The sequence below is a fragment of the Nannospalax galili genome, unplaced genomic scaffold, assembly GCF_000622305.1.
Source record: "Nannospalax galili isolate Female #2095 unplaced genomic scaffold, S.galili_v1.0 scaffold385, whole genome shotgun sequence".
NCBI lineage: Eukaryota > Metazoa > Chordata > Mammalia > Rodentia > Spalacidae > Nannospalax > Nannospalax galili.
The window spans coordinates 1,056,258-1,081,490 of record NW_008354956.1 but is presented as its reverse complement, the minus strand read 5'-3'; the positions used below and the strand labels follow the sequence as shown (position 1 = coordinate 1,081,490).

Below are 25,233 nucleotides of genomic sequence, written 5' to 3'. Positions count from 1 at the left end.
GTTAGCTGCCATGTGGGTGCTGGGATTCGAACCTGGGTATTCTGCAAGAACAACCAGTGTTCTTAACTGCTGAGCCATCTCTCCAGCCCCCTCTCATTTTTTAAATCTTTGTAGTGTGTGTGTGTGTGTGTGTGTGTGTGTGTGTGTGTGTATGTGCGTGTGTATGTACAAGAATGTAAGCACCCACAAGCCACACATGTAGAGATCCAGGACAACTTTGGGCATCAGTCCTTACCTTCCAGAACCAATGACAGACCAACATCCACCTTGTTTGAGACAGACTCAATCTTTGTTTTCCACTACTTATACCAGATAAGCTGACTCTGAACTTCTGGGGAACCTCCTGTGAACTTCTGGGGATCCTCTGTCCCCCCCCCCCATCTCCATTTTGCTGTAGGAATGCTGGGATTATAGACACACACAATCACGTCTGGCTTTATGTGGGCTCTGGGGACATGAACTTAGGTCTTCAGGATTTCGTGGCAAACATTTTACACACAGGGTTTCCCTGTAGCCCTGGCTGGCCTGGAACTCAATATGTAGAATAGGCTGTCCTTGAAGTTTGACGATGGCCTGCCTCAGCCTCCAAGTGCTGGGATTACAGATTCAAGCCATCACTCCTGGTTGATTCCTAATTATTTTACACACAAGGTGCAAACTGTTAACTTGAAAATTAGTCCACAAGTTATGGACTACTGGATCGTGACCAGTTTGGAGAGGAATGGTTGTTCTGCCACAATTCCAGGCTTAGATCTGGAAAACTGTTGGCATTCTTTGTTATGTGATTTTGTTTCTGGTTGAATGTGGAGAGTTTTGTGTGTAAAGAAGTCTCCAAAAAAGAGCTTTGTTGGGGAAAAGTGTGAACGTCAAACCAACAGCAGGCTGGGTATGGTGGTTTACACTTGCACTTTCAGCAAGAGAAGCTGAGGCAGGAGGATCCAAAAAATTTGAGAGCAGCCTGGGCTACATTTTGAGTTCCAGATGTATAAGCCTATAATCCCAGCACAAAGAAGGCAGAGGCTGGAGGACAGTCACAAGTTCAAAGCCATCCTGATCTACACAGCTCTAGGCCAGCAAAGGGAGCTACCTAGCAAGACCTGCTCTCAAACAACAACAGCAAGACAAACAAAACCATAAACAATGTAGTGGGTTCCAGGCTGGCCTCGGTTACAGAGTTAAATCCTGTCTCAAAAAGTAAAGTACTGGGGGCTGAGAAGATGACTCAGTTGGTAAAGTGCTTCCTGTACAAGCTGGAAGGACCTGAGTTTGGGTCTCCAGCACCCACAAAAAAGCTGGGCACAGCAGCACGCTCCTGTCTCCCTTACATGACGCGATTCTTGGGGAGTCATTGTAAAAAAGTCTACTTACACCAGAGAGAGAACCAATGACAGACCAAAGTCCAGCTTGATGAGCAAATAGGTTTATAGGGGTGACTTACAGGAATATGGACTGTCAAAGGGAGCTGTAGCATTGAGAATCCGCCCCAGTATGGGTGATGATGGCTCATGGAAGTGGGACCCTGTGCAATGGGTAAGCTTCAGGGACTTCCTGAGATATATGAGTCATTTACTTCCTAAGCCTCCCTTTATAACTTGTAGAGTCCTTTTTTTTTTTTTTTTTAAGACAGGGTCTTCCTGTAGCTCCAGGTGGTGTACTCCTTTAATCCCAGCAGAGGCAGAGGCAGGTGGAGCTCTGTGAGTTCAAGGCTAGCCTGGTTCATCTAGTGAGTTCCAGGACAGCTGGGGCTACAGGGAAACCCCGACTCAAAAAAAAAACAAAAATAAATACATAAAAAACAAAGAACAGAAAATCACCAAGGGCATGTATTTAAGGAGTGTTAGAAGGGTGGACTGTAATAAATGTTTTGTTTTAAAGTTTTTATGATGATGATGCATGTATATGTGGCTATAACATAAGTGTAGAGCTCAGAGATACTCTGTTCTTCCATTGTGGGTTCTGAGAATAGAACCCAGGTCATCAGGCTTGGGTGCCAAGTGCTTCTCCACACTGAGTCATCTCACTGGCTCTGCAGTGGATATTCTTTTTTAAAAAATATTTTATTTATTATGTTTATTTTATGTATATGAGTGCATTGCCTGCATGTATGTAAGTGCACCTATGTTGTGCAGTGCCCGTGGAGGTCAGAAGAGGACATCGAATCCCCTGGAACTGGAGTTACAGATGGATGTTAGCCACCAGTGGGTGCTGGGAATCAAACCTGGGTCCTCTGCAAGAGCAACCAGTACTCTAACCACTGAGCCATCTCTCTAGTTCCCTGCAGTGGATATTCTTAGGCACCAGTTCTAGCACCATTCCCACATGTAGAGCTGTCCCACCTGCCTGGAAGCCCCATGTCCTCTGTGAAAACTGACAGTGACAGGTGTTTTCTGTCTTGCCTCTGTAGGCGCCAAGGTGATCTAAGCTTGGCAGACTGTGCCAGACTTTCCAATCAGGAGTGAATTCTGCAGAAGAAGCCAAGTGTGTCTAGTCGTTCCAGACACGGCAGCTGGGGCAGATCTGATTCTCTAAAGATGGCCAAAACAATTTCTCATTCTTTAATATTTTCTACAGTCAGAATCTGACATTCTCTCCAAGAAGTGGGCGTCAGGGTGGTGGCTCAGTGGTAGAGCACCTGCCTAGAATCCCTCAGTGAGGGGCTGGGGGAGTGGCTCAGGGGTAGAGTGTTTGCCCAGCATGAAGGAGACCCTGAGTTACAGCCCTATCACCACAAGTAAAATAAGGAGGGAAGAGAGGAAGGAAGGAAGGGAGGGAAGGAGGGAGGGAAGAGGGAGATAAGACTAGGAGGGAGAGCAGACCATAGTGCTTCTGCCAGGGTCACTGGAGCAAGTCATTCCATCTCCATAAGAGCTTGATTCTTTTTTTGTTGAGACAGTCTTGCTATGTAGCCTAGACTGGTCTTGAACTTGGAATTGTCCTGTCTCTGCCTCCTGAGTACTGGAATTGCAGGTGTGAGCCACCACATCTGTTTCTCCAGGGTCTTAAAAATTTTTTTTTTGTGGAACTGTGATGGAGCCTAGGGCCTCATACACTCTGGGCTACCAGAAAGCCATGTCCCTAGCCCCTCACTGGGGGATTCTAGGCAGGTGCTCTGTTACTGAGCCTGTTCTAGTTTGTTTCTTCATTGCTATGACAAAATACTCTGACCAATACCAACTTGGGGAGGAAAGGGTTTATTTAGCTTACATCTCCCAGGTCACAGTACATCAGGGAGCCCCAGGTAGGAACTCAGGGCAGGAACCTGGAGGCAGGAGCTGGAGCACAGGCCATGGAGGAATGCTGTTTACTGGTTTGCTCCCCTGACCTGTGCTCAATCTGCCTTCTTATACAACATAGGCCCACATGGGTGACACCATTCATAGTGGGTTGGGCCTGCCCACATCACTCAGTAATCAAGATGAGGATGGGGATCTCACTTGAGTGGCCAGTCCACTGAAGGCAATTCATCAATTGAGGCTTTCTCGACCCAGGTGTGTCAAGTTGACAACTAAAGCCATCCAGCACAGAGCCACACTATAGCCTCTCACTGGGGTAGTCTAGGCAGGTGCTCTAACCACTGAGCCACACCTCCACTTCCAGGAACCTCTTCTGATAGAATCCTGAGTCAGAACCACTCAAGTGAGATCCCCGTCCTCATCCCAACCTGCAGCAATCCCAAACAATCCTGTGGTCAGTGCTATCCTCTGTAGCCACTCTGAGGAGTGACTTGTGATGAACTCATTAGTAGGCAGCCACACCCTGCCTTGGGGACCAATGGGGCAGAGAGGTGACTACAGCATGGAGCGGTTACCAGGGCACCCTGGTGTCCATATCTGACCGGTTCTGTGGAGTGACTCGGGTTGGTGACCGTTGCTGGCTAACTGCCGTTCGTCTTGTTCTCTTTCCAATCCCAGTTCTCCAAGCAACTATTGGGATTCTGTGACTGATATCAACCCTGACCCCCAGCCAAAAAAAAAGGAAAAAAAAGAAAAAAAAAATCCTCTCACAATTTTTTGTATTCCTGAGGCAGCTCTTTACTTGAAACTAAATTTGTGATTGAAGCTTTCGGGCACGTTTCCCACACATGGGACATCTGTGTGGTCTCAGCTTCCATGGCCCCTCTTCCTGGAAGCCATCCCAGATTGCCTAAACTAGGCACCTCCTTCTGTTCCTACAACCCCCTAGGCTCCCCATCCAAAGCTATGCCCACATTGGGTCACCCCAGCTCTGCCTCCTCCACTGGACTGTGGGCACAGGGGCTCAGCTGGGCTGGTAGATGAATCCTGGGTTCCTCCAGGATTAGTAACAAGACCGGTGGTTACAGATGGTCTGGGAGAAGGATCAAGGGGAGGGAAGAAACAAAGAGATGAACTGGATGCATGAATATGCTGCTGTAATCCTTGAACTCAGAAGGTGGAGGTAGGGGGATTATCACATTTGAGGCCAGCCTGAGTTACATAGGGACACAGTGGGTTGTGATAACTCAGGTGCCTAAATGTCAGAAAAATGAACAGTGCTCAAATTTGGGTATTTAGAGGCTGGAGAAATGACTCTGTGGTCAAGAGTACTGACTGCTCTTGCAGAGGACCCGAATTTGGTCCCCAGCACCCGTATGGCAGTTAACAACCTTCAGTAACTCCAGTTCCAGGGGATCTGACACCCTCTTCTGACCTCCATGGATACTGCATGACATGGGTGCACCTACCATATGCAGGGAATATACTCATATACATAAAAAAATAGGGGGGCGCTATCTGGCCCCAGGATGTAGTTACAGGATGGGGGACATGAGGAAGGAGTGGTTATCTGGGAGCTGGAAATGTAGAACTCCACATCTGATGGAGGACGCTTGAGCTCCATTTGGTGGGAAGATCTGGGGGTGTAAAGGACCCAGGCTCCATAACATAGGCAGCCCTTCAGTGCCAAGCTGCCCCCTGGTGGCCACTGCTGGTTTCTCTCAAAGGCCAGGGGGTTGAAGGATCAGACTTCGATTTATGTTGACTTTATCACCCCTTCCAGCTCAAGAGGTCCCCTCGGAGAGTTCAGGTGCCCTGCCACACAGAATAAAGGGATGTTAGAGTACTTATTTATGGTTTTTTCCCCAAAGATTGTTTTTATTTTTAATTATGTGTATTTGTGTATGTGTGTATGTACCTGTGCGGGGGCATATGCAGATGGGTGTAGTGCCCGTGGAGGTTAGAAGAGGGTCTTGGATCCCTCAGTGCTGGAGTTACAGGCAGTTGTGAGCTGCCTGACTTAGGTGCTGGGAACCAAACTCTGGTCCTCTGCAAGAGCAGTACACAATCTTAAGCACTGTGCCATCTCTCTCAAACCTTGTTTTGTTTATTTAACAGCCTCCAGCTGGTATGATGGCTCAGTGGGTAAAGGCTTTTACCTTTGAACCTGATGACCTGAATTAGATCACTGGGGCTCATATGGTGGAAGGAGAAAACCTAGTCCTGTAAGTTGTCCTCTGACCTCCACGCCTATGTCCTGGTATGGGCACCCCCAACAAAGTAAATAAATATAATAATAATAATAATAATAATAATAATAATAATAAAGATAGGGCTTCATGTAGCCCAGGCTGGCCTGAAACTCAGTATGTAGCTAAGGATGATGACCTTGAATTCCTGATCTTCCTGCCTCTATCTCCAAGTGCTGGGATTAGAGACATATATCACCACACCCAGTTTATGAGATGCTGGGGACTGAACCCGGGACTTCATGAATGCTAGGCAAACACTCTGCCAACAGAGCCACATCTCCAGGTTCCCCCTCCCTTGTTGTGAACCAGGGTGTTGTATGCTCAGCTGATACCTGAGTCCAGCGTATCAGATCATGTCACCTTTGGGACAGGGACTAGCCAGGGGAGGGAAGCTGGACTCACCTGGCCTCTGGCTTTGGGCACAAATGGGGGTCCCACAGGGCTAGCTGGAGGGATGCGTTTCCCCTTAGGAGCTTCTGCCATGGAGAGGTCCGGGTGGGTTGGTTTCTTGGGACTGAGTCTTTCCCTCTGTTCTTTTCTTGTCTCCCTTTTCCTAAGACCTCAGAGTCCCAGAGTGTCATGAAGGACCTCTCTACTTACTCCATGGTCCCCTCCCTGGCCTGGGGGCTGGAACTGACATTCCATGGGACTAAGGCCACCGTCCTCATTTTTGGTAGGGGAAGGGGTGCTCGGAGTCGGGGCAAAGCAAGTGGTGCCTAGGAGAAAAGGGGTGAAGAAATGTTTCAGTGGAGTCAGCAAGATGGCTCAGTAGGTAAAGGTGCTTGCTGCCAAGCCTTATGATCTGAGAGTTTAATCTCCAAGTCCTGCATGGTGAAAGGAGAGAATCAACTCCTGAAAGTTACCCTCTGACTTCCAAAAGCACTCTGAGGCAGGAACATTTGTGCATACAGAGAGAGAGAGAGAGAGAGAGAGAGAGAGAGAGAGAGAGAGAGAGAAAGAGAGAGAGAGAGAAAGAGAGAGAGAAATGTAATTAAAAACAAATCACCACCAACAAAAAATTCCAAGAAATATCCCAGGTTGGGCCAGCAAGATGGCTCAGCAGGTAAAAGCACTTGCTAAACAAGCCTGAGGACCTGAGTTTGATCCTTTGAATTCATGGTGAAAATAGAGAATAGACTCCTGAAAGTTGTCCTCTGATCTCCATAAGGCACAGTGTGCCCACACTCACACATAATAATAATAACAATAATAATAATTAATAATAATAAATAATTTCCCAGATGAGTTGGGTGTAGTGGTGGACACTGGTAATCCTTGAGGCAGAGGCTGGAAGATCAGGAATTCAAGATTAAGGTCAACCGTTGCTAAATGGACAATGTGGGGCAGCCTGGGCTATGTGATACTGTCTTTTTTTTTCGTCTTCCTGTAGCCCTAGCTGGCCTAGAACTCACTACATAGACCAAGTTGGCCTTGAACTCACAGAGATCAGCCTGCCTCTGCCTCCCGAGTGCTGGGATTAAAGGCATGTGCCACCATGCCCAGCTGTGATACTCCATCTTCAAACAAAAACAAAACAAAAATAAATAAGTAGAAAACTCCAGCTGGGCTGAGTGTCGCTCACCTTCAATTCCAGCACTCAGGAGGCAGAGGCAGGTGGATTTCTAAGTTTGAGGTCAGCCTGGTCTACATACCCACTTCCAGGCCAGCTGGGGCTACAGGGAGACTCTGGATCAATCCATCTATCTATCTATCTATCTATCTATCTATCTATCATCTATCTATCTATCTATCTATCTATCTATCTATCTATCTATCTATCTATCTATCATCTATCTATCTATCTAACTATCATCTGGATATATTTACCCTCCAAATCCAAAACAACAACCGCAAACGTCCCAGGTGCGCTGTGGCTTGAGGAATGGGGTGACACAGTGGTGAAGGGTCACACGACAAGATCTTGTCCCCAGTTCATTCTGTCCTTGCTTCTGTGTATGGAGTAGGAAGTTTACTCTGCCTGTCTGTCATCTATCCTTTCTTCCATCCATCTGTTCATCTATCTCTATAATCACACCTGTAATCTCAGCACTCAGGAGGCAGAGGCAGGATTGCTGCCAGTTTAAGGCCAGTCTGGGTAAAAGAGTGAGTTCTACGCTACAGAGTGAGACTGTCTCAACAAACATAAAAAAGTGGGGCTTTTTTGTTCTTGCTTTTTTTTTTTAGGTTATCCTTGGCTACATAGCCAGTTTGAAGGTAGCCTGAACTACATGAGAGACTGTTTCAAAAGAACCTCAAATATTCATGCCACAAACATTTTCTGATTAACTCGGGTGAGTCAGGCACTGTTCTACACTTTGAGGCCACAGTCCTGAACAAGACAGAAAAACAAATCTCTGAATTGCAGAACTTACTGTCTATGGAGAAATAAGTAGAAAACATCTTTGGGAAGCCATCAGCTCACAAGCAAAGAAATAGCTCAGATGATCTGGGTCCTTCCAAATGATGGGAGAGTGGGGTTGGCTAGAGACAGGAGGACAGCTGTAGAGGCCTCTGGGAGGCTGGAGTAACAGGTCAGAGCTAAGCAAAAGGCCCCAGGGAAGAAGGTGCTGTGGTCAGCGGGGCTTGTTGTCCTGTTGAAAGGACAGGGCTAGATGGCTTAGATCTGTAATATCAGCACTGGGGAAGCTGAGGCAGGAAGATCTCGAGTTCAGGAACAGCCCAGACTATATAGCAAGACCCTGTCACAAAGACACCCACACAACAGGACCCTATGCCAATCTTCATCACACTGTGACCTTGACTGGGGTGGGGAGGAGAAAGAATCACATCCAGGGCCCAGAGTGGCTCGATATGGTAGGGACAGGCATTGTACCCACTGTACAGATCATGGAACAGAGTCACAGAACCAGTGGCTTCTAGGCTCAGTAGACTAGAGCCAGGGACTTGGGTACCAGTTCTGTATTCAGTCCCTGTGAGCTGGGTGACTCTGAGTGCTCTGAGACTCAATGTTGCCCCTTTGGATAATGGGATCATAGCATGGAAAGAAGCCATGGGCACTGGAAAGGAAAGAGAGAGAGAGAGAGAGAGAGAGAGAGAGAGAGAGAGAGAGAGAGAGACCAGGCATGGCTCATTGGTAGAGCACCTGCCTAGACTCCCCAGTGAGGAGGGGCTGGGGGCATGGCTCAAAGTCCCTAGGTTCAATCCTTTGAATTTCGAAAGACGGAGAGTTGGATGTGGTGGTGCACACCTCTAATTCCAGCACTCAGAAGGCAGAGGCAGGTGGAGCTCTGAGTTTGAGGCCAGCCTGCTCTACATAGTGAGTTCCAGGCCAGCTAGGGCTATATGGTGAGGCCCTGTCTCAAAAAGACAAAAGAGAGAGAGAGAGAGAGAGAGAGAGAGAGAGAGAGAGAGAGAGAGAGACAGAGAGAGAGAGACAGAGACAGAGACAGAGACAGAGACAGAGATGGAGACAGAAAGGACACATTAAAGTTGTGCACAGGCGAACTGGTCTTGTGAGGACAGTCACCTTTCTGGGAAGGACATGCTGGGTCTTTCTCTTCTCTGGTGTCTGGGAGAATGAAGGAGTAGGAGTGGACAGGAATGTGAATGGGAGCAGGAGGAGAGGACATGCCATGCCAAGCAGAGGACACTACCCAGGTCAAGGTGCGTACATCTGGCTTGAAGTGGCCAGCAGTCTGCTGCCCTAGCTGTGGCCCCTCCTGGTCCTCAGGGAGCCCGCCAAGTGCCTTCTAATGTTTCCATTTGCGTTTGGCCGTGCATCGGGATCTGTTTTTAGCTTCCCTCGCAGGGCTCTCCGGCCCCCCTTTCCTGCTGGCTCTCTTGTTTGCTGTGGTAGAACAATGTTCCCGGACTTCCTGAGCTGTTTGTTTCAAGTCAGCTGGTTATTGATTGAAGCAGGCAGGGTGTGCTGAGCTAAGATGTAGAGAGATCTGCCCCTCCCTGGAGGATCAGGGTCTCAGAAGGTTCAGGGGCAGCCACCCCTGGGAGGGGACAAGAAAATGAAACAGAGTCATTTTTAAAATGAGCTTGTGTAGCTGGGCATAGTGGCATACACCTTTGATCCCAGCACTTGGGAGGCAGAAGCAGGTGGATCTCCCTGAGTTCAAGGCCAGCCTCCTCTGCATGGTGAGATCCAGGCCAGCCAAAGCTACACAGTGACACTGTCTCAAAATATAAATAAATAAATAATAAATAAATAAATAAATAAATAAAGGCATGTGTGAGCCATGCTTGGTGGAACACACCGGTAATCATAGCACCCAGGAGGGTGACGCAGGAGAATGAAGACTTTTAGTCAACCTGAGTGATGGACTGAGATGCTGCCTTAGAAAAAAAAAAAAAGTCGGTCTTGGCGGCACACACCTTTAGTCCCAGTTCTTTGGAGGCAGAGGCAGGCAGATCTCTGTGAGACTGAAGTTAACCTGGTCTACATAGGGAGTTCCAGGCCAGGTTTGGCGACAGGGAGACCCTCTGAAATAAACAAACAAACAAACAAACAAACAAACAAACAAATAATAGCGAAAGTGGGGGGTGGTGGTGGAGAGCAAGACGGGGGATGGATTTCAGTTGGAAGAGTGGTCAGTTAGCATGCACGAAGCCCTGGGTTTGATCCCCAGAACTGAATAAACAGGGCCTGGTGGCGCACACCTATGATCCCAGCATTTGGGAGGTGAAGACAAGATTTCAAGGTCATCTTCAGCTACATATTGATTTGAGGCTAGCCTGGGCTTCATGAGACCTTGTCAAAAAACAAAAACAAAAACAGAAAAAAAAGGAAAGAAAGAAAGAAAAAGAAAATAGAGGAGATAGAGGAGGTGGGGTGGATGTCTTGAATACTGGTGGTGGGGGTGAGGCTGTCCCAGTGGCCCCCAGGGAGGAGAGGTGGGGCTGGACCCTTCAGTCTGAGGGAGGAGGGCTCAGGTTTAGACATCAGGGTGAAGTGAGACCCCAACCATCTACATCAGTCCTCACTCACCAGGGTTAGCAGGCCTTGGGTTTTGGGTCTCCTGGGGGATGAATCCCATTGAGGGGACAGTGGGGGAGCACTGGGGGTGGCCTGGAGGGGACAGAAGAGGCTGTCATTTTCATGTGTACATGCATTTCCGCTGTAGGCCAGCAGCAGGTGCTGTAGAGACTCCATTACAGAAGGTAGAGGGCCTCACCTTCAGGAGGTTCAACCAGGGACAGATACTGGGAATATGAGCACCAGAATCCTACTCCAGACTCTCTTCTCTCACAACCAGATATCTAGCCCATCCTTCCTCTCTCAGACCCAGGGGTCCAGATCCCAGCCTTCCTCCCTCAGACTCAGGAGTCCAGACCCTAGCCCTCCTCCCTCAGACCAAGGGGTCCTGACCCAAGCCCTCCTCCCTCAGACCCAGGGTCCCGACCCCAACCCTCCTCTCTCGAACCCCAGGGATCCAGACCCAGTCCTCCTCCCTCGGACCCAGGGATCCAGACCCCAGCTCTCCTCCCTCAAGACTCCAGGAACTGTGGTTCCCAGGCCCTGCTAGCCCTTCTTACCTGCTCTAGCTCCCATTCTGCATCCTTCTGGTGACTGCTGACCCCTGGGTTCTCTACAGTGGTCCTGACCTCTGCTGGTCTCTTTTGTACCTGACAGATACTCACAGCCTCTCGGCCCTTGATGTGGCAGCGACAGAAGGGGCAGGTTTGGTTGTTTGAGTTCTGGGGGAGGGGAAGGAAAAATGTCAGGCTTACCCTGTTGTCCTCCATGCCCTTTAGGACTTCAGTGACCTTGACCTCCAACAAAGTGGTGGAGGGAGAGGAGAGTTCTCGAAGGTGTGGTGGGGAGAGGGGTGCTGGTAGTAGGTCAGGTATTAGGGAACTCACAGGCCAGGAGTGAGTCCAGGGGAGTTGCTGGTGAGGCCTCTACCAAGGGCTTCCAAGGCTTCAACCTTCACTGTGGCTTTAGTTCCATAGTAGCCCTCTCTCAGACAGAGAGTCTAGACCCCAGCGCTCTTCTCTCAGACCCAGATCCCAGACCTAGCCCTCCTCCCTCATACCCAGGGGTTCAGGCCCTAGCCCTCCTCCCTCAGACCTAGACCCCAGAACTAGCTCTCCTCTCTCAGACCCAGACCCCAGACCTAGCCCTCCTCCCTCATATCCAGGGGTTAAGGCCCCAGCCCTCCTCCCTCAGACAAAGAGCCTGGACTCCAGCCCTCCTCCCTTAGACCAAGAGTCCAGACCCCAGCTCTCCTCCCTCAGACCCAGAGGTCCAGGCCCTAGTCCTCTTCCCTCACACCCAGGGGTCCAGACCCAGCTTTCAAGCTAGGTCCCAGTGGCACATACATTTAATCCCAACACTTAGGAGGCAGAGACAGGTGAATCTCTGTAAGATTGAGACCAGCCTGGTCTGTATAGCTAGTTCTAGGCCAACCTGGGAGTTCAAGGAGACCCTGCCTCAAAAAAACAAACCCCCAAACAAAACAAAACCAGACCCAGCCCTTGCCCCTCAGACCCAGGGTCCAGGCCTAGCCCTCCTCTCTCAGACTGAGGGGCCAGACCCCAGCCCTCTTCCCTGAGATCTAGAGTCCAAGCCTAGCCCTCCTCCCTGAGACTCAGAGTCCAGACTTTAAAGGCCCAGAAAAGGAAAGTTCTTGACTCTACACAGCTCAGCAAGCAAGAGAGGAGCCTTTTCTAAAACTCATTATGGAGCCCCAGAGGGAGAAATGGAGGTTGAAGCTCAGGGTGAGATTGGGACAGAGACACAGACACAGACAGCCAGGCCCCTGAATGGCTGGAGCAGGTTTCTAATCTCTCTGGGTACCCATTTAGGAATTTCCCACAATGAGCTTTGTAGGAGATCCAGTTGGGGCTTTTAGGGGAGCGAAAGAGGGATGGGGTGGGAAGAGGGCAGGGGTCAGCCCCACCTGCCACGTAGCCAGGCAGCGGCTGCAGAGGAGATGGCCACAGGGCTGGATCCTCACGTCCTTGTCGCTCTCGGAGCAGATCTTGCACAGCTCAAATGTCGAGTTCATGGCCTGGTAGAGCTGGAGCTGCTCCTGGTAGGCAAGATAGGGAGCCTGGGAGGGAGGTCTCCAACCTAGGCACCAGCCCAAATCCTCCCTTGACTTCAAGGCTGGGGGCTGGGGTTGTGGCTCAGTTGGCAGAGTGCTTGCCTAGCATGTAGGAAGCCCTGGGTTCCACCCCCAGCTCCACATAAATCGGTGTGGAGGTGCACACCTATAACCCCAGCACTGGGGAGGTAGAGGTAGAAAGACGAGAAGATCAAGGTTATCCTTGGCTACATAGTAAGGTTGGGGCCAGCCTGGGCTACATGAAACTTTGTCTCAAAACAAAACAAACAAACAAACAAACAAACAACAACAACAACAAAAAAAACCCCTCAAAAAACAAAACCAAAAACCCACAGAAAACCAGCAACCAGGTTGGAGGCCAGTGAGCTCAAAGCCTTCTTGGGTGTCAATACTTTCTTTTCTTGACACAGGATCTACTATGTAGCCCAGGGCCTGGCCTCTAACTTCTGGAAACTCCTGCTTCAGCCCACTGAGAGGTGGGATTACAGGTACCATATCCCAACCCCAGCCATGTTTTCACTCCTGGTCAAGACCCTCCCTCCTTAGGCTTCACTTGGGACTGCTGGCCCTATATCATCTGAATTTCCAATAAACAGTGACTAGAACTTGGAATAGTAGTAGATCCCAAATATTGAAGGGGATATACTTATGCTAAAAAGTAATGGTGGGGACTGGAGAGATGGCTCAGTGGTTCACAGAACTGGCTGCTCTTGCAGGGGACTGGGTTCAATTCTCATCACCCACATGGCAGCTAACAATTGTCAGTAACTCTAGCTCCAGGGTCTCTGATGCCCTCTTCCTGCCTCTGTGGGTATTGCATGCACAAGTGCACTTACATATATGCAGGCAAAACACTCAAACACATAAAAATAAATAAAATCTTTACAAATTTTTTTTTATGGTGGCCAAGGTTTGTAATCCCTAGAGAACCTGAGGCAGGAGAATTGAGAGCACTAGGCTCTGTGACATAGCAAGACCATGTATGAAAAAAATCAAGGGCTGGGGCTAGAGAGATGGCTCAGAGGTTAAGAACACTGGCTGCTCTTGCAGAGGACTGGGGTTCGGCTCCCAGCACCCCCATGGCAGCTAACAACTGTCTATAACTCCAGTTCCAGGGGATCTGATGGCCTCTTCTGGTCTCTATAGGCATTACGTGCACATGGTGCACTTATAAACATGCAGACAAAACATTCACACCCATGGGGCTGGAGAGATGGCTCAGTGGTTAAGAACACTGGTTGTTCTTACAGAAGATCTGGGTTTGAATCCCAGCATCCACATGGCAGCTAACAACTGTCTGTAACTCTAGTCCCAGGGGATCCGACAGCCTCTTCTGACCTCCGTGGGCATTGCATGACATGGGTGCACTTACCTACATGCAGGCAATACATGCATACACATAAAAAATAAAAATAATAGATAAAATATTTTAATAAAAACATTCACACACATAAAAATAAATTAATCAAAAAAAACAAACAAAGGCTAAGTTAGGGTAGAATTCTTCAAAACAAACAAACATACAAAATTTAGGGAGCCAGGAATGGTGGTGAAAGCCTTTAATCTCAGCACTTGGGAGGCAGAGGTAGGCAGATCTCTGCGGGTTTGAGGCCAGCCTGGTCTACATAGTAAGTTCCAGGCAAGTTGGGACTACATAGTGAGACCTCTGAAAAAGAAAATTTAATTATATTTTTTATTTTCTCTCCCTCTCTCTTTCTCTCTCTCTGTCTCTGACTCTGTATGTGTATGACTACACATGCCATGTTGCTCTGTGGAGGTCGGAGGACAACTTCTGAGAGTCAGTTCTCTCCTCTGACCATGGTTCCTGGAATCGAACTCAGGTCATCAGGCTTGGTAGCAAGCGCCTTTTGGTTAGTGCTTTTTTCTTTTCTTTTGTTTCTTTTCTTTTCTTATCTTTCTTTTTCTTTTTTGAAACAGGATCTCCCTGTAGCCCCAGCTGTCCTGGAACTCCCTACGAAGACTGGGCTGGCATCGAACTCACAAAGTTCTGCCTGCCTCTGTCTCCCAAGTGCTGGGACTAAAGGTGTGCACCACCACGCCCGGCTTGGTTAGTGCTTTTGTTATTGCCCAGCCTGCTGTCCCTTGCATATAGTCAATAAACTTGTTTTCTTATTAAAAAAAAAAAAGCCAGGTATGGTGTGCACACCTTTAATCCATGTACTCTGGAGGCAGATGCTGGTGGATCACTATGAGCCTGTCAGGGCTACATAGTGAGACCTTGTCCTTCAAAACAAAATGCTGGTGACTTGGCTCAGCAGCATAACACCTCCCTAGAATCCCCCAGTGAGGGGCTGGGGGCGTGGCTTAGAGGTTACACCCACCTAGCAGGCCCAAGTTCCTGGGTTCCATCCTAAAATCTGGGAGACAAAGATTCTTGGCTCCTCTCCTGCTGGGTGTCTGCTGAGACCAAGAGCTGGTAAACACTCAAATGCATCCACAATTTTGATGATCTCAGAAGCTCTTTTCTTCATTTTATCTCCAAGAAAACCCCCTGGGAAGAAGCCTGGTTGGGAAGTATGCTGAGAACCTTAGTGAGGCCAAGGGATTGGCTCAAGGTCACAGAGACCAGAGCTGAGGTGAATCATGGCTGGGAGCTATGGGCAGTGGGTGTAGGCCTGGGACTCACCTCTGACACTTGGATGCGTTGGTAGGGTTCTGCCTGGCACAGCTCTGTGAGATCTGGGTTGTGGTTCTTTCCATCAGGGTAGAGGTAGCTGGGGGAAGGACAGGGACCAGTTCTGAGTGACTACACGCTTAAGGATTCGGCCATTTTGTCTACCTGAGGGTGGGGCAAAGCTCTGTGGCATTAGGAATGGCATCAAGTCCACCGCGGGCCTTGGCACAGGCATAGTTTCTCTGTCTCTTTCTCTTTTTTGGAGGTGGGGGGGTGTTGAGACAGGGTCTCCCTAAGCTCCAGCTGGCGTGGAACTTGCTATGTAGACCAGGCTGGCCTCAATCTCACAGATATCTGCCTGCCTCTGCCTCTGGAGGGTGGGGACTAAAGAGGAACACTATCACACCTAGCCTTTTTATCATTACTATTATTATTTTTCCACCTGAGTAGGTATCTCAGCACACAGTAGAACTTGGGATCCTCCTGCCTCTGCCTCCTGAATGCTGAGAACACAGGCATATACCACCCTTCCCCCAGCTCATGACCAATACATTTTTAAAAAGAAAGAAAAAAAAATCCAATAGAATAAATAACAAACAATGCCAGCAGCCATTACAGTAATCTCAGCCTGCCTCTCCCCTGAGAGCGACAGCCGGGTATTTGGCAATCCAAGCCCTTTGCTCTTTTATAGGACTGAGCTACCAGAACTGAGAATCAGCAGTATCTCGGCTGTCATACTCTGTCCAGTATCCATCCATCTATCCATCTATCTCTGTCCATCTATCCAACCATTTATTCATCTCTGTCTCTGTCCTTATCTCTCTCTCTCTCCATCTCTGTCTCTGATTCAGTGTCTCTGTCTCTCATCTCTGCTCTATCTCTGTCTATTTGTCTATCTCTGCTTGGATCTTTGTTTCTCTTCATCTTTGTCTCTCTGCATCTCTGATTCTGTCTCTGATCTGTCTCTCTATCTCTGTCTCTGTCTCGCTCTCCATCTCTGTCTCTATCTCACACCACAGCTCAGGGGAGTGCCCTGGCAGAGCCCTTAAGGCAAGGCTCTGGGTTGTATCCCCAGCAGCGGAAAAACCAAGTCAGGTCTGGGCGAGGGAGAGAGTGCAGAGAGCATCTTCCACCCCATCCCCCCAACCCCGCAACTTCCCAAAGGAACCTGCCCTGCGGCCGCCAGGGTTTCAGGTGGAAAACCACCAGCCTGGCCGCGTCCCCACTTCTGCCCTGGTGATAGAACAGACTCTGCACCGGCTGCCAGCCAGGCTCCAGGAGCCCTGCGCTGTGCAGCTCGAGCCTCAAGCGCCGAGCGCCCCTGCCGGCCTCCAACAGAACTGCAGCCCGTGCCGCGTCTTTCCCGCACCCTGCACCCACGTGGGTGCTCAACAGGAGGATCTCTCCTTGTGGACCAGGCTCACACCCTTTCCCGTCAGCGTGGGGACTCACATGCCGTCCTTCTGTCCTTTCAGGAGCACCTGGAAGAGGGGTTTGTTGAGAGGAATGATCTGCAGGATGCTGCCGTTGGAGCTCACATACCCGATGGCCCACTGTCCCAGGCGAGTACAGCTGGGCCGGAAGATGTAGCTGTGGGGAGATGGGTGGGATAGGACGAGGGAGTGGTCGTCGCTGCCCTTTATGGGGACTTCCAGCTCCCACTCTGTTGGTGATCCAAGTATCTCAGTCCACCCTCAGCTATATGCAAGGAGGGGCTGGCTCCCCATCTGTAACTATAGACTGGAAGGTTGTGTGTCTGTGGCTTTAGGCGTCCTTATTGCCCATCATGGGGGCAGCCCACGTCTGAGAATGAACATGACACAGGACAAATAAGAGGCAAGATATGAACAGAAACGGACCCCTGAGTGCAGGACTTGAACACCTGGATCCATCTGTGTCCGAATTTCACACGCTGGGCCGTTAAATTATAGGGACACCCCCCCCCACACACACCTTGTACTACCCCCTCCCCTCGCCTCCCTTCTCTTCCTCCCAGCAGCTTGAAAGGCTGCCATATTCCAGCCCTGTGGAAACTCATAGCCAGACCTCCTCTGCCCTGAGGTAGAAGACTGCCAAAAATTTGAGGCCAACCTGGGCTACAAACATAGTGAGACCTTGTTTCAAAAACAAAACACAGCAAAACCAAACCAAACCAAACCTGGCTGGGGTGTAACTCAGTTGGTAGAGTGTTTGCCTAGCATGCATGAAGCGCTGGGTTTGGAGCCAGCACTCTACAAACTCAGCCTGGTGGTCCACATGCCTATAATCCCAGCATTCAACAGATGGAGGCAGATGGTTCAGGAGTTCAAGGCCTGTCCTGACATAACAAGTTCAAAGCCAGCCTGGGCTATATGATACCCTGTCTCAAAAATCAAAACAGAAACAAAACAAAACCGTTTACCAGGTGTTACAGAACAGCCTCTGACCTGACAGAAATACTGGGTAGAGTCTTCAGGACCTATACTAGTAGGTCAGGTATGGTCACTTTAGCTGCTGGCCTGTGGGATGGGTCCAGGACACAGGAGAAGAGGCAGCTGGGCACCCTAAACTCCGGGGGAGGGGTTCTTTTCTTCTTTTTTTTTTTTTTTTTAAGTCTTTTTGAGACAGGGTCTCCCTGTAGCCCCAGCTGTCCTGAACCTCATTATGTAGACCAGGCTGGCCTTGAACTCACAGAGACCCACCTGCCTCTGCCTCCCAAGTACTGGGATTAAAAGCATGCGCCACCACGTCCGGCTCTTTTTGTTTTTTGACAGAGGGTTTCTCTGCAGCCCCAACTGGTCTAGAACTCACTATGAAGACCAGGGTGGCCTTGATCTCATAGAGATCTGCCTGCCTCTGCCTCCTGAGTACTGAGATTAAAGGTGAGTACCACCATGCCTGGCTTTTGTACAGTGGGATTTGGGGGGGGCGGTTCTTGTAGCCCAGGCTGGCCTTGAATTGGTTATGTAGTCTAGGTTCTTTCTTTCCTTTTTTTTTTTTTTTTTTTTTGAGACAGGGTCTCACTCTGTAGCCCTGGCTGGGTTAGAACTCGCTATATAGAGTAGGCTGGCCTCAAACTCACAGAGCTCCACCTATCTCTTCCTCCTGAGTGCTGGGATTAAAGGATGTGCCACCCACTGCTACCTTGAACTTTTGATTCTCCTGCCTCTACTTCCCCAAGTGCTGGAGTTACAGGTATGCATCATCATGTCCAGAGCTCCTGCTGTCTGGGTTCCCAGGAACCTCAGCTCTTGGTCTCTGAGAACATCTGGGCTTCTACCACACATCAGCCATGACCAGACCCCTGAGCTGCCTAGCCCCATCTTGATGAGCCCAGCATTGCTTACCTGCCTGGCTTGTCCCTACAGGCCTGTAGCCGAGCTTGAACCTCATCATATGTGAGGAAAGCCATGTAGCCTGGGTGGTTGACGGCCAGGAGCTGCCAGTTCCTGAGCAGGGTCGGCCATGGCTGGAAGGGACAGAGATGGGTCACTAAGGGACCAAGGAAGTAGCCTATGTCCTAGTGCCTCTATGCTCACAAATTCACCACCCTGCTCACCTCCACAGCTGGCCTGGGTGCTATCTGTATATATACATCTTTCCTCTCTCAGACCCAGGGATCCAGGCTGTAGCCCTCCTCCCTCGGACCCAAGAGTTCAGATCCCAGCCCTCCTTCTTCAGACCAAGGGATCCAGGCCCAGCCCTCCTCCCTCAGACCCAGGGACCCAGACCCCAGCCCTCTTCTCTCAGATCCAGGAGTCCAGGCTCTAGCCCTCTTTCCTCAGACCCAGGGATCCAGACCCCAGTCCTCCTCCCTCAGACCCAGGGATCCAGACCCCAGCCCTCCTCTCTCAGACCCAGGGATCCAGGCTCCAGTCCTCCCTCAGACCCAGGGACCCAGACCCCAGCCCTTCTCCCTCAGACCCAGTATGACCCAGACCCCAGCCCTCCTCCCTCAGACCCAGGATCCAGGCCCAGCCTTCTTCTCCCAGACCCAGGGATCTAGGCTTCAGCCCCCAGTCGTGGCCCTGACCTGGAAGAGTCTGGTGAAAATGTCAAACTCAAAGACAGACACATAGCCACTGCAGGTGAGGTCCATGGTGGAGCGCAAGGCCTGTGCAATGGTGGTGCCTGGTTCCATAGGGTGGCATGTGCATAGGAGGGACTGGAACTCTGCCCAGGGCAGCAGACATCTGGGGTGGGGGTGGGAGTTGGGTGGTTGCAGTTGAGGACGAGAGGGTCTGTAGAAGCAGGCAGCTGCTCCTTCCTACCCTACTCCCCTGGCAGGGCTTGCAAGGGGCTCCCTCACTGCACTCTGCAGGCCTCCCTCACCAGATGCCAAAGTGCTCCCTCACCGGTCGCCGCAGTGTTCCCTCCAGAAGATGTGGGCAGGGCCCTTGGTGAGCTGGTACAGGTGTCCGCAGTATTTTCCCTCAGGGAAGAGTGCGCTCAGCTCTGCGTACATGTGGCTGAAGATGAGGGCCAGCTTGGCCAGCTGTCGCCTACAGGGAGGGGCTGTGAGCATCATGCTGGACAGGAACTCCATGGACACCCACATCCACGGGTTCAAGCCTCCAGATTCTCTCTAAGGAATCAATGTGCCATAGAGCCCATCTCAGCCCCTCCTCTCTGAACCTCAGTTTCCTCATCTGTGAAGGAAATGTGGACCCGACCCAAGCTCCAGTCAGCATCACTCAGTCCCAAAGTCCACTATGGCTGGAGGAGCCTCAACTATTGGATTGATGGGGATTAACCACAGCTGTACCCGTAGTCTGCAGGCACCACATGCCAGGAACAGGCTTTCCACCTTTGTGGAGTGGGTGTGGATGGAGCCCTATCTTTTTCCCCATCGGCAGCCTCCCTGAGTTTGAAATGAGGATATAGGAAACAGTAATGGGGTCTGTGATGCTAAGATTTGTGAGAGTATTGGCAACTTATTAAACAACAGCTTCCTCACTGTGGAAGGGCAGTCAATAACAGGTAAGTACAGTGAGTCATAGGGGAACAGTAAGGGTTGGCCACACCTCAGGAAGAGAGAGAGCAGAGCTGGGGGTGTGGCTCAGAGGTAGAGCACCTGCCTAGAACCCCCCCAGTGAGGGGCTGGGGGCATGGCTCAGTGGTAGAGCACCTGTCTAGACTCCCCAGTGAGGGGCTGGGACTGTGACTCAGTGGTAGAGCCCCTGCCTAGGATCCCCCAGTGAGGGGCTGGGGTGTGACTCAGTGGTAGAGCACCTGCCTAGAACCCCCCAGTGAGGGGCTGTGGGGGGGTGGTTTAGAGGTGGAGCCCCTGCCTAAAATCCCCCAGTGAGGGGTTGGGGGTGTGGCTCATAGGTAGAGCACCTGCCTAGCATGCACAGGGTCCTGGGTTCCATCCCTAGCACCTCAAAATCAAATAAAACCTGCATATCATGTTGGGTTAGCACTCAGTGCATGTTGATTTTTATCACCTTTAAAATTTTACATTAATAATTTCTTTGGTCAGATCTACAGAACTCCTGATGGTTTCTTAGCAACTTCCCTTCCCAGAATCGAGAACTATGTAGTCCCGTGTGAATTTTTCTGACTGGGAAGTAGTTTTATTTCTATTTATTTATTCAGGCATAGTGGCACACGCCTGTAGTCCCAGCACTTGGGAGGCAGAGGCAGGCAGATCTCGGTGAATTCAAGGTCAGTCTGGTCTACATGGTGAGTTCCAGGCCAGCTGGAGCTATAGGAGACCCTGTCTCAGAAAAGACAAAAAATTTATTATTTTAATTTTATGTGTATGCATGTATTGCCTGCATGTAGGCAAGTCCACCCATGTCGTGCAATGCCCATGGAGGACAGAAAAGGCTGTTGGATCCCCTGGAACTGGATAGTTGTTAGTTGCCATGTGGGTGCTGGGATTCAAAGCCGGGTCTTCTGCAAGAACAACCAGTGTTCTTAACCACTGAGCCGCCTCTCCAGTCCCATTATTTCTAATTATGTATATGTGTGTGTCTGTGTGTGGGTATGTGCATGTGAGTGCAAGTGCCTGAGGAGGCCAAGATGAGGGTGTTGGATCCCCTGGAGTTGGAGTTACAGGTGGCTGCCAGCCACCCATCCTGGGTACTGGGAACTGAATTTGGGTCCTCTGCAGGAGCAGTGTGGGGTCTTTAAAAAAAATTAATTATTGCTTATTTTTATTTTCTGTGTATGAGTGTTATGCCTGCATGTATATAAGTGCACCCATGTTGTGCAGTGCCTGTAGAGGTCAGAAGAGGGTGTTGGATTCCCTGGAACTGGAGTTACGGAGAGTTGTTAGCCACCGTGTGGGTGCTAGTATGCAAACTTGGGTCCTCTGCAAGAGCAGCCAGTGCTCTTAACCTCTAAGCCATCTCTCCAACATTTAGTGTGGAATCTTAACTGCTGAACCATTTCTCCAGTGGGAGGTGCTTTAAATGTGAAATATACACCAGATTTCAAAATTGTAAACCAAAAGAAAGAAATTTAAAATTGTAACAATTGGGACTGGAGAGATGGCTCAGTGGTTAAGAACGCTGGTTGCTCTTGCAGAGGACCTGGGTTGGTTTCCAGCATCCACATGGCAGCTAACAACTGCTTGTAACAAAACCCAGGTCCTCTGCAAAAGCAGTAAGTGATCTTAACTGCTGAGCCATCTCTCCAGTTCCAAGACTCAGTGGTTAAGAGCTCATACACATAAAATAAAAATAAAAATTGTAATAATTGCTTTACTTTATAAGTTGAACTAGCAAGATTCTGTCTCAGAAAAAAAAAAAAAAAGTATGTGTGTGGGTGGAGAGGACGGCCTGGATAGATGGCTCAGTAGGTAAAGGTGCTTGCTGCCAAGCTTGATGACCTGAGTTTGATCCTCTGGACCCACACTGTGGAAGGAGAGCACCAGCTCCTGCAAGTTGTCCTTTGACCTCCATGCATGTGCATGTACACACAGAGATAAAAAATGTAATATAAGCTGGGCGTGGTGGCGCACACCTGTAGTCCCAGCACTTGGGAGGCAGAGGCAGGTGGATCTCTGTGAGTTCGAGGCCAGCCTGGTCTACATAGTGAGCTCCAGGACAGCTGGGGTTACAGGGAGACCCTGCTTCAAAAAGATGAAAAAAAAAAAAGTAATATAATATGTAATAGTATGCAATATTGTTCAGTATGTATAAACACATTATGAAGACTGTTTCTTTGATCACTTATAACTGGGGAATGATGTTGATTTAAACACTATGAACAGGTAACTCATGAATTTCATTTCAGCATGAATCAAGGCAATATTACAAGCCAGGGAAGTCAGTACTAGGGGTGGGGGCCAGCCAGGCCCAAACTACCAATCTAAACTCTGCTCTGGGGTCCAGGCCCGGGTCCAGGCCAGCACCTGGCCTGCTGCTCCTGTCCTTCAGCAGAGCGGGCAGGCAAGTCCAAGGTCCAGAACCAGGGCCTCAGGAGCTGAAGTCCACAAGGGCTGAGACCAGGAGGGCCTATGCTCAGGCTATGATGAGTCCATCCCATCCAGCTCCCCTCAGTAGGACGCCCCTGGTGTTACCATGTTCTCTAGGGTGCTGTACCTAAAGCCTCTAGGAGAGAGGGATGCTGGGACCTCAGGTTCAAGGTGACCCAGATAAGGAGGAAATGGGGACTAAGCTCACGGGTGCCTAAGAGGAAAAAAAAATGAGGTGGCTTTGTTTTTCTGGGCCTGAGGGGGAAGGGTTGTATGTGGAACCCCGGGTTCAAAAGAGGAGGGCTGGGGCTTGAATTCCTGGGTTTGAGGGAGGAGGGCTGGGGGAATGGACCCCTGGATCTGAGGGAGGAGGGCTGGAGGCTGGATCTCTGGGTGTGAGAGGCAGGAGGTGGCAGGGAGCATGATCCCAGTCTCACAATTGAGAGCCCCCCACCCCCACCCGCCAGGTGCCCTGCTCACCTAAATCTGGAGCCCTCCCGGAAAAGCTCTTCATTGGCATCCTTTTTGCCTCGGGGTGGCAGCAGGGCCGCAGCCTGCCTGCCTTTAGCCTCCAGATTGCTCAGGTAGACCATCAGAAAGTCCCCAGCGCCCCCGGGACCCTCGTGGCCGCCTCCTTCGGCCGCCCGCCGGGCTTTCGCCACCTCTTGAAGTAGCTGTGCGGTGCGGGGCAGCAGGTCCCGGAGGGAGGGGGGGCCGACGGCCAGCCTGGGGTCCCCGCATTGCTCTTCCAGACGCTGTAGCAGCTTCACCGCCCGGCCGAGCGCGCGTGGCTCTTCCCACTGCCACCTTCGTGGGGCTGTCACCGCCATGGGTCCCTCGAGGGTTCCTGGACGGATGGGTGCGGTAGGAGAAAGGCCCAGCAGAGCCAGGTTTGGGGGCGGGACCAGGCCCGAGCAAGGGGAGAGTTCAGGTGGTTGCGGCTCCCAAGGGGCGGGGCTGGAAAGTCTGGCACCTGCGTCCCCTGGAGGTGGAGGTCTGAAAGTTTGATTCCCATGGGTGATTTTGATCGGGGGCAATCGCAGGAGGCCATTTAGGTAGGGAGTAATGCAGCTAGGGTCCCTTCACGTAAGAGGAAGACTTATTTTTGGTTTTGGGTGCTGGGAACTTAGTTCTCCACGACCTGCGGGGGGTACTGTGACACAGCACTCCTTCCTAGATTGTGGCTGCAGGTCTAGGTCTTTGCTCATAGAGGGGGTAGGGTGCGTGGGTGGGGATAAAGTTCAGACAGTTGAGCCTCCTAAGGAAAGGAACTCAGGTAACAGGCACTGAGCTGTCTCCCAGAGGGAAGGTACTAGAATGGTTCTGAGCTCTGAGTCCCAGGGCAGAGGGAAAGAGGAAATGAAACTGGAGTTTAAACACCCAGATTTCCAAAGAGGACCGTTGAGCTCTGAAGGGATGTGGCGTAAAGTGGAGTTAAAGAATGTACAGGACTGGAGGGCGGGGCTGGAAGGGCAGAGTTTCCCTCCAACCTGCCAAACCTGTAATCCTTTTCCGGACTGTGTGCCAGGGCAGCCGCCAGAGGGCGCTGTGGTCCTGGGTCTCTGTCCCCAGACACTCAGGCCACTGGGGTAGGCTGGCCACCACCCGGGATACCAGACCCCTTTCTCTCCTTTTTTAGTGTTTGCATTTTTTTCAATTAATTTATTTTCATTTTATGTATATGAGAGTTTGGTCTGCATGTATGTAAGTGCACCACATGTGTGCAATGCCTGAAGAAGACAGAAGAGGGTGCCGGAGTTCCTGGAACTGAAGTTATGAATGGTTGTTAGCTGCCATGTGGGTGCTGGGAACGGAACCCAGGTCCTCTGCCAGGCCCTGTGCCTCACACTGTAAATATTGGATCACTGAATTCTTAGGGACCCTTTGGCGAGGGCCTTGTGGCACACTCCTGTCACCCCAGCACTGGGGAAGATGAGGTATGAGGATTGCAGTGAGTTTGAGGACACCTAGGTCACACAGTGAGACCCTTCCTCTCAAAAGGAGCTGGGCTGGCAAGATGACTCAGTGAGTAAAGGCACTTGCCATCAAGTTTAATGGCCTAAATTCGATCCCCAGGACCCACATAGTGGAAGGAGAGAACCGACTTCTGGAAGTTGTCTTCTGATCTCCACATATGCTCTGTGGCACATAGGAGACTGCACACACACACACACACACACACACACACACACACAAATGTAATAAAAAAGATATAAAAAAATCTCACAGCACAGCCTTTACACCAACTCCATCTCTGCAATTTAATACATTCTATTTAATTAAATTTCATTAAGGGAAAAATCATGTTTGCAACACACTAAATTGATTTCATGACCCACTAATGGATCACGTTCTGCTGTGAGAAAAATTCCAAGTGATGTATTCAGGGATGTTAATGGTGGTCTTGTGGGAAATGGAAGAAAATGTGAAAGAAGTCAATGACCCTCAGCAGGAGAGGGAGGGTCCAGGACCTGTGATCTCTCTCCTTGGACCCCAGCAGCAATTGAAATGGATGAGCTGGATACAAATACCAATAACATAGAGCCCAAGAATATAAAGTTCTATTCCGGCATGGTGGTGCAGTATGCCTTTAATCTCATCATTCGGGAGGCAGAGTCTGGTAGATCTCTGAGTTGAAGGCCAACCTTGTCTACATAGTGAGTTACAG

At 50.2% G+C, this 25,233-nt stretch overlaps 1 protein-coding gene across 4 annotated transcripts; it reads right to left on the bottom strand.

Moving 5' to 3' along the window:
- Positions 1 to 4,664: 4,664 nt before the first annotated feature.
- Positions 4,665 to 23,434, bottom strand: Cblc (Cbl proto-oncogene C). Of its 4 annotated transcripts, none has more exons than XR_003846931.1 (11): positions 23,046 to 23,434; positions 19,495 to 19,641; positions 19,173 to 19,332; positions 18,487 to 18,608; positions 16,613 to 16,750; positions 15,173 to 15,260; positions 12,358 to 12,489; positions 10,991 to 11,152; positions 10,443 to 10,523; positions 5,888 to 6,201; positions 4,665 to 5,048 (listed from the first exon to the last, which is right to left on the bottom strand). XR_003846931.1 is itself a non-coding variant. In XM_008852094.3 (11 exons), the coding sequence occupies exons 1-11, from the start codon at positions 23,393 to 23,395 to the stop codon at positions 5,018 to 5,020; spliced, it is 1,527 nt and encodes a 508-aa protein (XP_008850316.2). In that variant the 5' UTR covers positions 23,396 to 23,434; the 3' UTR covers positions 4,665 to 5,017. The 4 variants fall into 4 exon arrangements, 2 of the variants coding, with proteins under 2 accessions (XP_008850316.2, XP_017658385.1); XM_008852094.3 differs by having other exon boundaries at positions 6,086 to 6,201; XR_003846932.1 differs by lacking the exon at positions 4,665 to 5,048 and adding an exon at positions 9,118 to 9,447 and having other exon boundaries at positions 6,111 to 6,201.
- Between the last annotated feature and the right edge of the window lie 1,799 nt (positions 23,435 to 25,233).

Excerpts from the sequence above, each read along its gene's own strand:
- Cblc (XM_008852094.3), bottom strand. The coding sequence starts at position 23,395 with ATGGCGGTGACAGCCCCACGAAGGTGGCAGTGGGAAGAGCCACGCGCG. Across the intron at positions 16,751-18,486 it reads TGTAGGGACAAGCCAGGCAG|CTACATCTTCCGGCCCAGCT; the intron begins GTAAGCAATGCT and ends ATCTCCCCACAG. Across the intron at positions 15,261-16,612 it reads AAAGGACAGAAGGACGGCAT|CTACCTCTACCCTGATGGAA; the intron begins GTGAGTCCCCAC and ends TCCTTCCCCCAG.